This window comes from Camelus ferus, chromosome 22 (assembly GCF_009834535.1).
Source record: "Camelus ferus isolate YT-003-E chromosome 22, BCGSAC_Cfer_1.0, whole genome shotgun sequence".
Lineage (NCBI taxonomy): Eukaryota > Metazoa > Chordata > Mammalia > Artiodactyla > Camelidae > Camelus > Camelus ferus.
This window is the reverse complement of record NC_045717.1, coordinates 16,895,336-16,906,319: the sequence shown is the minus strand read 5'-3', so window position 1 is coordinate 16,906,319 and position 10,984 is coordinate 16,895,336. Positions and strand designations below refer to the sequence as shown.

General features: G+C 55.7%; 1 protein-coding gene across 2 annotated transcripts; it reads right to left on the bottom strand.

Annotated features, from left to right (window-relative positions):
- Positions 1-3,186: 3,186 nt before the first annotated feature.
- On the bottom strand, positions 3,187-10,866 carry USHBP1 (USH1 protein network component harmonin binding protein 1). Of its 2 annotated transcripts, none has more exons than XM_032465333.1 (12): positions 10,339-10,866; positions 10,096-10,244; positions 9,444-9,909; positions 7,482-7,607; positions 7,174-7,310; positions 6,862-7,002; positions 6,415-6,588; positions 5,611-5,860; positions 4,837-5,058; positions 4,029-4,135; positions 3,698-3,820; positions 3,187-3,457 (listed from the first exon to the last, which is right to left on the bottom strand). In XM_032465333.1, exons 1-12 carry the CDS (start codon positions 10,390-10,392, stop codon positions 3,268-3,270), a joined length of 2,139 nt encoding a protein of 712 aa, XP_032321224.1. In that variant the 5' UTR covers positions 10,393-10,866; the 3' UTR covers positions 3,187-3,267. The 2 variants fall into 2 exon arrangements, with proteins under 2 accessions (XP_032321224.1, XP_006174853.1); XM_006174791.3 differs by having other exon boundaries at positions 3,192-3,457; positions 9,444-9,882; positions 10,339-10,865.
- Between the last annotated feature and the right edge of the window lie 118 nt (positions 10,867-10,984).

Below are 10,984 nucleotides of genomic sequence, written 5' to 3'. Positions count from 1 at the left end.
CTCCAGCCTTAACCCCTGCCGGGCCGCGGCGGGAGCCTGGGCCACTGCTGCCCTCTGCCCTTCCGCAGCCTCGCCAAGATGTCTCTCTAAGGCCCTCCCCTCCACCTCCGGCCTTGGACGTTGTGTCGTTCAACCGCCCTCGAGGCGCCCCTCGGCACCACCCCTTGCATTCCCGGCAGAAGCAATAATGGGGGGCCAGTTGCAACGGGGGGCACGCCCCTGCGCAACACACACACACACACACACACACACACACGCACACCCTGGGGCATTTCTTTGCACAGTTGCATGATGGATTGTGTTTGCTTCCTCTTCCAGAAAGTCGCTGCGTCCGACCCCCACCCCACCTATTCTCTGCTTAGGCTAACACCTGGTGCTCGGAATCTCCGGGGGGAAGGGATGTTGTGGTCTGTGGCCGGCGGGGGCGCGAGGTCAGGGGGCCCCTCGCCAGAATTTCAGGCCTCTGGGGGCAGGGCGCCCACCCGCCCAGCCAGGCTGGAGGCGACAGGAATGCCCACCACCCCTGCTGGGGCCTGCCCCCATTCCCCTTTAATTTCCTTTTCTTTCTGTGCTTTACAGAAAGGGCTTGGCCTGGCGGCCGTCCGGACTACAGATGTCTCTTCCAGGCTCCCCCAGAGACTCCCAGCTGCCAAGTCACCCCCAAGACCCTGGGCCTCACCCCCAAGAGCCTGGGCAGGGGCGGCCAGTGTTTATTAAGCACCCTTTGCATGCCCCCTAGCCGCCCTGAGCAAGGAAACCTTAGCCTCTGTTTCTGAGCCTGTTAACTTTTAACCCGCTGGAAAAGCCCTTCCTGCAGTGACCTTTCACCTTGGAGTCCTGCAGGGCCAGGCACCCTGCCTTATCTCCCACCCTGCCCTGGGTTAAGCTGGACACGAGGACACGTGCCTGGGCCTTTGAGGGCTGCCTGAAGAGGAGCGGTGCCCTCTGCCCCCATGGGCTCCTACACCTTCTTTTCTCAGGGAGCATCCTTGGGAAAAGGCATTCCCTTTCTAGAAGACATCTGAGCGGGAACCCTCCTTGGTGAGGGCAGGAGATGCTTGGAGATCATGCAGCACTTGAGGATATCAAGGTTCTAGAGAAGCCAGTCAATGCACGCCCAGCCCTGGGGCCTCTGGCTCTCGCAGGGAAGGTCTGGCTGGGTATGAAGTAGGGGAGGTTTTAGCAAGTATGGAAAGCAAGAAGGACTAGGGTTAGACATAAGCACGGACTTTCCATGGGTCTGACTATAGTTCTCTGGCCTGTAAGCCACTCTGGGGGGAAAGGGCCTGGATGGTTAGAGAGAGCCCTTTGTTTCTGGGGCTGCCTGGGAATATGGGGGCGTTAGCTGGATATTTAGGGTGAGGACAGGAGCCATAGGTCTCTGGTCTGGACTTTCCAGGATCCTTGGTTGGGGGATTTGTGGGGGGGGGGTCTCAGAGAAGAGATGACAGAGGGAGACTTGTAGAGGAGAGAAGGCTCGGGGGATGGTTAGAGGGAGGCTGGAGAAGGAAGAGGGCAGGGAACTGAGGTTTGAGGGACACAAGTCTGAGGGAGGAGGGCTCCTAAACAGTGATCTGGGGAGAAGGTCTGCCGTAGATTCCAGAACCTTGGATTGATCCAACCCCTCAGCGGCCGCCCCGCCCCCTCCCAGTAGCTCCACCGTCGCCGCATCCCCTGGGGCCCTGGTAGGGCGGTCGAGGTCCGGCCCCGCCCTCCTGACCCCTGCCCGCGGCCCCGAGGTGACTTTTGACCTTGCAGCGGCCGCGGACCGGGGACAAAGAGGCCTGGGCCCATCTGCCGCGGGAGCACCCGTGGGAACCGCAAGACCCAGCTCCCGGCGGCCTGGGAACCGGCGCCCGCTCCCCAACAGCGGCCTCAGCTCCCGCCCCCACCTCCAGCGCGAACTCCTTCTCCACCTTCCAACAGGTGACCTTGTCTCCTCTTGGGCCCCCGCCTCCTCCACGGGGAGCCTGAGGGGACTCGCTGCTAAGGTCACTCTTGGATCCCTGGGGCAGAAGAGGGACCAAAGGTGGGCAAAGTCGGCTCTTCTGCTCCACCCCGGGCGACCTTGCCCGCCTGACTTTTCCTGCTTTCTTCAAAGCCAGCCTCGGTGCTGTTCGAAGGTCACCAGCCCCAGCGCTTCCCGAGTCGTCTATGGGTCAGGAGGACCAGGCTGACTCTGGGCGGCTGACTAGCGCCGACCTCAGGCCAGCCTTGCCCTCCGCTGCGAGAGGCAGCAGCGCCACACACACCTGCACAGGTGCCGCCTGGAAACACCACCACCGCCGCCGCCACCAGGCTGGGAATGAAAATCTTTCTAATCCCCGTCTTGGGTTTCAGCTACCGCCCAGGAGGGGACAGCTGGCCACTAATCCGGGGTGACTGGATCGTGCCCAGCCCCCCTTTCCAACCCTGCCAGACCCGAGTGGAAGGGTGAGGGGTGTGGCATATGCAAATGACATGCTAATCAGCTGCCTGCTGTTAATCTGATATTAACACCTCCCGTAGCTCCCATCTCTGGCAGGTGAAAGCAAATTCTCAGCCTAGCCAGGGGCCATCCAGGCCCTCGAGGGCCGCAGCGTGCCTCCTTGCCCACCATTAGCACCTCTCTGAGTTCCTGCTTGTTGGGTTTTTTTCCCTTTGCTATGATCGCCACCCAGGAGCCCTTTATCTTAAGTCCACATTCTTAGAATGCAAGTTCCAAAGCCACCTCTGATTCCTCCTCCCCCACCTCCACTGAGGGAGTGATGCTCTTCCAGCTAATGTTCCACACCCTGAACCGTTCAGGCCTCAGTCTTCCTTCTGGGTAATGGGTATCTTCCTCTTGGGAGCATCTGCCATGCCAAACCCAGCATCTCCCTGGGAAGGTGCTGGGCAGGGAAGATGTGCCCTACCCCAGAGGACTCTGCCCTGGGCTTCTGAAGACAGATGAGGGCTGGAATTTCAGCTCTGGCTAGTCACCTCACTGAACCCTGAATTCCCCCAGCCAGCCCTGGGGATCCTGTCCCCACAGCCCAAGCACTTCCAGCATGACCCTGCTGACATGTCTTCACATGCCACATGGTGTCAGGCCAAAGATACCAAGTCTTTCTCAAATGCCTGGCTAGCCCCCATCAGGCCCCAGACACCCAGGCACACCAGCCCCCATCACACTGAACACATCTCAACATGCAAAGTCATGCCATATAACATAACATTACTCCAGGACAGTTTATGACATGACCTGCCAGAGCTATCTGGCTTGTCCAGACACGGCCAGAGCAGGGCCTACAGAAAGGTCTCCCCTGGCCGGGGAGGTCGGCAGGGCAGTCTGGGCCTCCCCAGGGCCCTTGCTGTGGCTTCTAGCACTGCCAGCTCCTCTGCCTGTCGGGCTTCCATTAGTGCCACCTGCTGCTCCATCTTCCGCCGTTGCTCTTCCTGCTTCCGGTGGGCACCTCGGAATGCCATGACCAGGGCACTGGGTGGGTAAGAGGTTGAGCCAGAAAATAGCCACCCTCCATTCTGCCCAAGACAGGGCCTATGTACTCCCAGTCCCAGATGGGAGCTCTTTGAGATTGGGTTTTCCTGGGATCCCAGCATCACTCAGCAGGGGCTGATACACATCAGGCAACAGGGGAGGTGTGAAATGTATTGAACCTGTCACACACAGGGGCTCAGAGAGAGCCAGAGATTCTTCTGAGGTTACATGGGGACCCACCTGTGAGCTCTGCATAAATCACTGTTCAGTTCAGTACTCTGAGCACGTCTGGCTCGCCCCTTCTGAGCCACCTCTTCTAGTTCTTCCCGCAGGGACTGCAGCTGCTCCCGCAGGCTCAGAGCCCTGGTACAGGGATGGAGAGGGGCTCACAGGCAGAGCAAATCCTGTCTTCATTCCCTCCTCTCACCCACCTGCCCAAGATGCTCCTATGTGAACGCAACTGTACACAAGTGTACACCCAGCCCTCCACTGTATAAAACACACCCGCAGGCTCTCACCTATTCCCCTTACCCAGGCTGCATATCTCCCAGCCCAGGACTCTGACACATACCGGGTGAGTGACGCTGATAGTTCCTGGGCCAGGTCCCCTGGGTCCTGCACTTTTCCCCCTTGGCTTCCATCAGTACCCCTGCTGCCACCAGGGACAGCAGGAGGGCCCTGTGGGAGGCAGAAGGGATGGTAGTGACATTGATCTAGGTTGTGTGTGTGCTCAGCCCAAGCTGGACATTGAAATCACCTGGACTGTAGTAGCCACAGCCCCTGCCCTCACAGAGCTGCCAGTCTGGTGAGATACCCCAATAGGGGTACAATTACTCCCTAAAAAGGAAAGTAAATAATAGAGGATCTCATTTTAAGGCAGTCCAGGAGGACTTCCCAGAAGAGGTGACATCTGAGCTTCGACCTACAGGATGTCAAGGACTTAGGTAGAAGAGATGATTCAAAATAGGGTTCCAGAAGCTGCTAAGGCTTTAAGCTGAGTATAGATATTATTAGACACTAAGTGGCAAAAAGGAGAGCCTCAGGGAGGAAGCTGGAGCCAAAATTTGGGAAGAGATGAAGTGTGGATGAATGCTGTTGAAGGGAGAGAGGGGAGTATGAATAAGCCTGGGGGTGGGAAGAAGGAGGCACAGGTTTGAGTGGAAGACATGAAATCCCTTGGGACTTACTGGGCTCAATCCCCTCAAGGAAGAAAAGCCCAAAGTACAGGCGTGAACTCTGACAAGCAACTTAAACATTCAACTCTGTTCTTTGTGCAAAAAAAAAATGGAAACTGAGGCTCCAGGGAGGCTATGATTAACCAGGACCACATCACCAGTAGTATACTGCTATCCCTACCAGATCCAGGCAGAGCCACTCACCTGGGACCATTCCTCCTCGTCCCCACTGCTCCCACCTCCACTGCTGTCTCCGCCACTGCTGTTGGCCCCACCAGTCTGGAGCTGTGCCTTCTCCCACTGCAGCTGCTCCAGCAGGAGCACATGGGCTGGACCCTGGGCTCGGAGGGCAGCCTCCCGCAGCTCCAGAGCCCGCTTTTCTCGCCGCACCAGCTGTAGCCGCAGCATCAGGTCTGCCAGGGTCTCCTGAGAGATTAAGAAGCGGGCAGAGAATTTGTGCCTCTTGGGTCAACTGCTGGGGAAACTGAGGCTCTAGGAAGCACCCCCAGAGGGCTGGTCAGGCAAGAATGCAAACCCTCACTATGATCTAGCTTGATGGGAAATACTCTCTCATAAAAACAACAACTGTAGAAATGGCAGTTCAGAGAGAGCAAGTATCTTAGACAAGGTCAAGTAGCAGCTCAGGGGGAGTGTCTGGAGTTTCTCCAAATTCAGAACCTCAGCTCTTTCATGCCAGGCTACATACCCTAGATTATGGCCCTGCCCCTATCTCTTTTCCATAGGAGAGGCATTTTGGAAAGCCAGATTTGGAGTCTTACAAGAAACTGAATTCCAGAGGACAAATTCCTATTCATCCCTCAGAACCATGGCTCCCATTTGCCTCCCTTCAGGAAGCTTGCCTGCAGACAAGCAAAACTCTCCCTTACATTTGGTCCTGCAATCACATCTCTCTCAGACTCAACAAATGGCTTGGTCCCACCAGGAAAGACTGGCACATTGACCACAGCCCATGTGTACCCGTGTGGCCGCCAGGTCCTGCTGGATCTGCATCTTCTCCAGCCGGGGCAGGGCTGGGCCAGGCTGGGTCCCCAGAATGGCCTGCACCATGGCTTCCGCATGGGGCACAGTGGATATAGGTGCCAATGGGGGACCAGGCTCTGGGGTAATCTTCACTAGAGCACGGCGCTCCTGGAGACGCTGGACATAGCCCTGGAGCTGGGCAGCTACCTCCTGTGGTGTGGGCCTATCCACGCTGCTGCCCTCGGGGCTATGGGAAACAGAAGAGGGGCCTATGTCAACACGGGCAGGCCTGGTTGTGCTACCTCCATGCCAGACCTGGTGGGCTCCATCCTCTTCTGTCTTATTGACCATGATGCGTCCTTCCTATGCCATCTATGGTGGGCACAGTCAAAACAACATGGGGGGCACCATAATGTAAACCCTAATGGGCAACATCACCCAAAAGTGATGAATAATGCCAATGCACACCATCACTTATGCCATCATGGTGGGTGCCATCACGCCAACCCAATGGGCACCATCACTCAACTTGCCAACACTGTTAGGCAGCATCATGCCAACCCCCTTAATCAGTGGGCACCATTGTCCATCTTCATGCCAACCCTGCTGGATCTTACACCAAGCCCAATGGCTGTCACCACCATGCCAATTTTGTTGAGTAGCAACCAGCCAACACCAGCAGGCCTCATGCCAACTACAGGAGCCATGCCAACCCCTAACATGGGACCAGTTCTGAGAGCCCAATCTCCAATCAGAGCCCCACTCACTGGCCCTCCCAGTTCCCAGGGTTCCCAGGGGTACCTTGGATGTGGATCCTGCAGTGTCCCTCCGTCCATGGCAGCCTTCTCTTGCACTAGCAGCCTCTGAGCTTCCTTCTCAGCCACCTCCAAGTCACCCATGAAGGCATCTTCTCCTGCTCTTGAGTCTGCCTCCCGCAGAGTGAGGAGGGCCCCATATGCCTCCTCACAGTGTTCACTGTGGGACAGCAGTTCTGAGCACTCCAGGACACCCATCTTGCTGGGGAGGTGACATCCCCACTTGTTCCAGGGCCCCTCACTTCTCCCCTCACCTCCACCACAGGGTGTTTGTAAACTCCTTCAGTGCTTTTCGACTAAAATTGCTTTAAGTCAGTTTCCATGGTGAGGGAAAGCACTTTCCTGCAAGGGCCCTGTCTCCCTCTGCAGACTGGGGCCATCCTCTGAGGATGCTTCCCAGTCAGTGATATTATCATGGGCGAAGTGCACTGACCTATACTGCAAGGCCAGACGCAGAGCAGTGGCCTCAGCCTCCCGCTGGCCCAGCTGCATGCTGAGGCCCTCACATCGGCCCTTGTATTCCTGGAGCACAGCCGACAGCAGACGGTTGAAGCATTTGAGCTTCTCAATGTTCCTGCCTCCGGAGGTGGGAAAGAGGGAGTGTGCGAGGCCTTGAAGGGCAGTTAGGACTCAATTGATTTCCACCCTCCCCCACCCCCAACCCACTCCAGTTCCAGACTCCTGCCTTTCTATCCCAGCTGGGAGGCACCAGTGCCCTTATGAGCTCAGCATTTGTGGCTCTTACCCCCGGAGCTGCCCCATCTGGGTTTCTATGATGTGCATCTCAGGAGCAAGGGGCTGGGTGGGGAGAGGCCCGAGTATCTGGGTGCTGGAATCACTCTGGAGGCGCCGGAGTAGGGGGTGAGCCAGGGAGAAGGGATCCTGCCAGAAGGAGGCGAACTGATTCACCCAGATTGTCACTGAGAGCCCAGCATCATGGGTGTAGGCCTTTTCTGACCCAGAAGCTATTGGATCACATGATCAGTGATTTGAGTCTTACTTCCCCAAACCGTAAGGATCTTAAGATCAGGGTTTTTAGCTTTCCACACTCACCTGAGTGCCCCAGGTCTCTCCGTCCACCCCAGAGCTGCTGGAACCACTGCCTGAGCCGCGTGCTTGGTCACAGGAGGGAGAAGGGAAGGGCTCCAGCCTCATCAGGGAATCCTGAAGCTCCTGGACCTGTGGGGGAATGTGGGGTCTAGGGGCTCCAACCATCTTTCCCTAGGACTTATCCTGGGGCAGTGGCAAGAGCCTCAGCTTGAAGGCTGGACCCTGAGATATGCATCCTGCCAAATCCCTCACCATACAACCTTGGGCAAGTCACTCAGCCACTCAGAGATTTCTCTTTCCTTAAACATACAGATGGCCAACAGGTACATGAAAAGATGCTCAACATCACTAATCATCAGGGAAACACAACTCAAAACCACAATGAGATACTACCTTACATCACTTAGAATGGTCAGCATCCAAAAGACAAGAGGTAACAAGTGTTATTGAGGGTGTGGAGAAAAGTGAACCCTCGTGCACTGTTGGTGGGATTGTAAATGGGTGCAGACACTACAGAAAGCAGTATGGTGGTTTCTCAAAAAATGAGAAAGAGAACTACCATAAGATCCAGCAATTCCATTTCTGGAACCACTGCCTGAGCAGTGTGCCTGGTCACAGGAGGGAGCAGGGAAGGGCTCTAGCTTCATCAGGGAATCCCAAAGATTCCATTTATCTGAAGGAAACCAAAATACTAACTTGAAAAGACTTCTGCACTGCCACGTTCATTGCAGCAGTATTTACAATAGCCAAGACATGGAAGCAACCAAGTGTCCCTTGATGGATTGGTGGATCCATCCATATATATAAATATATGTATATATTCATGAATGGATATATATATAATGAAATATTATTCAGCCATAACAAATAAGGGATCTTGCCATTTGTGACAACATAGATGGTCCTTGAAGGCACTATGCTAAGTGAAATAAATCAGCCAGATAAAGACAAATACTATATAGTATCACTTATATATAGAGTCTAAAATAAAACAAAATTTAAAAATTGAACTCACAGATACAGGGAACAGATTGGTGGTTGCCAGAGGCATGGGGTATGGGATGTGTTTAAAAAAAAAAGACTTAATCTTTCCAGGCCAGGAAATGGGCCCCAATCCTTGTGCTGGGCTCCTATAGCCCCAAGTCTCACCACTTGTGTCCTTCTCACCCTGACATCCCTGAGCTCTGGACTCAGACATAGAACTGTCCCTTTAGTGGCCCCAATGTGGATGGCTCAGGGCATCTCGAGCTCATCAGGGTCCAAAGAGCTCTGGTTTCCCCTTCACCAAACATGCCCCTCCCGCAGCTTCCCGATGTCTTTCTCCCGGTCTCCCAGGTTCCCAACTCATCTTCAGCCCCCCTCTAGTTTCCACACCCACACCTGCCAGCTCTACCTTCAACATCACCCAGAATCTGCCCACTTCTCTCTACCTCCACAACTTTCACTACTACATCTCTGGACCAGTGCCTCCACCCTTTTCCTCCACTAGCTGTTCCTTTCATAGCCACCAGAGGGCGCTTGCATCAAGTCTGTACCCTTGCTTGCTCAGAACCCTCTGTGGCTCCCACTTCACTCAGAGCAAAAGCTCAAATCCTCCCTGCGGCCACAAGGCCCTGTCACCTCCATAACCATGTCTCCTCCCACTCAGCTCCACACTGGCCTCCCCACTCTTCTCTTAACACACCAATCACACTCGAACCTCAGATTCATTGCACATGCTGTTCCCTTTCCCTGGAACTTTCTTCCTGCGGATCCTTGCATGGCTCCTCCCTTGCCTTCTGTGGTCTTCATTCAAGTGGGCCTCCCTGATCACTTTAACTAAGGCTGCAAGGAACCTTCGTTTGGGGTTTAGCAGCCAAGGCTCCATAAAGTTTTACAAATGAACAAATGATTGAATGTGTCCTATGCCAGGCCTGCCTCCTTCCTCACTCAGGGATCCCTGGGAGGCAGGCCTGCACCACTCACCTCTCTCTGCAGCATCTTCTTCTCAGCCTGAATGACCTTCAGTGAAGACTGTGTGCGGTTCAGCTCGTCCTCCCGGCTGCCCAGGGCCAAACGCAGCCAGGCATTCCTTTCAGCCAACCGGGCTGCCTCCCGCTGGCAACCCCCAGCCCCCTCCTTCTCCAAGCAGGGCCTCGGTTCCCCCTCGCTTCTGTCCTTTGCCTCCGTTGGCCCAGGACAGCTTGGGGGCCGGCGGCGCCAGGCAGCAGCGGCTGCCTCCAGGGAGCTCAGAGCCTGCTGGAGAGTCTGAAACACATCGGGGGCTCCAAATCCAGAGAGGAGAGTCTCCCCATCTCGTGGGGCTGCCCCTGGGGCCTGGTGGGCTTCCTCAACAGGCTCATGGGGCCCCTCGGGGACTAGGGCTGGTCCCCTGCTAGAGTCCCCATCAACTTCTTTGTCAGTCCTGTGAAGAGGTGAGAGATGGAAAGTTCTGGAAATGGGGTCATCTAGGGGTGGCTGGCATCCAGGGGCTTTGTAATGAGGATAGGACTGCATTATGCAGGGTCTTAAAAGTCAGGCTTAGGGCAGTGGGACACATGGGAGGGTCATAAAAGATCTATAGGTCGGAAAGATGTGCCCGGTCCGTAGTGGGGGAAATGGACCAATCAGACCTTACCTGCTCTCCAGGCTCTGCCCTTTGGCCTCTGCCTCAGGGCCCAGCAACTCTGGCTTGCAGCTATCCTGAGATGGCACTGGGCCCAGCTCAGAGCTCCTGCTGGCTGCCTCAGCCTCCTCTGAACTCTCTGCCACAGGGTCCAGCTCACCCTGCAAATAATCCCTAGGACTGAGCTCTGAGCCTGGCAGGTCTGGGTCCTGGGGTCTCTCAGAGCTAGATGTGGCAGGGAGAGGGGACACTTACGGGCAGAGCGTGCCTCCCTCGCCGGCTTCTGGGCCTTGTGGCCCTGGCACTCATTATCCAGAAATCGGTGTCCTCTGACTCCTTCTCCTTCCTCACCCACCAAAACCACAGCCTGATCTCAGCTTAAAGCAAATTACAGCCTCAATTTCCTCTTCTGTGAAATGGGCATTGATTTCCCTTCTCCAAAAGGATCCGGAATTATCAATGTGGATTTGGCACATTTGAATGCCTCCCTTGACAGGCAGCTCACTACTTCTCAAGGTTGCCCTGACCGCTTCCTTCTCCTCTGCCTCCTTTATTTTTTCACTACCTCTTTGCTCCCCTCCCTCTCCTATCTGGGCCTGGGACCAAGAGTTTAACAGTCCCCTCTCCTCTCCAGGGCTCTCCTGAGCCAGAGTTCCCAATCCTGGGGTTTTGTCCCCTCAGCGCATTCAACTGCTCTGTTCTTCTGGGGGCATCTTGGTCAGAGGACCGAGTCCCTGGACACTCTTGGGGTCACTCTGGCCACTGCCCGCTCAGGCCTTGGGCTGGCCAAGGCCAGCCTGGGAGGGGCCGGGAAACAGGAAGCCCCCTCCCCTGGCCATGTGACTTGTTATTGTGCATGCAGTTTCCTCTTCAAGGACAGCGGCTTCCTCCAGCCCCAGCA

Coding starts and splice junctions, on each gene's coding strand:
- USHBP1 (XM_032465333.1), bottom strand. CDS start 10,392: ATGAGTGCCAGGGCCACAAGGCCCAGAAGCCGGCGAGGGAGGCACGCT. Junction 7,311..7,481: donor GAGAGACCTGGGGCACTCAG/GTGAGTGTGGAA, acceptor TCCTTCTGGCAG/GATCCCTTCTCCCTGGCTCA. Junction 5,861..6,414: donor CTGCAGGATCCACATCCAAG/GTACCCCTGGGA, acceptor TGTTTCCCATAG/CCCCGAGGGCAGCAGCGTGG.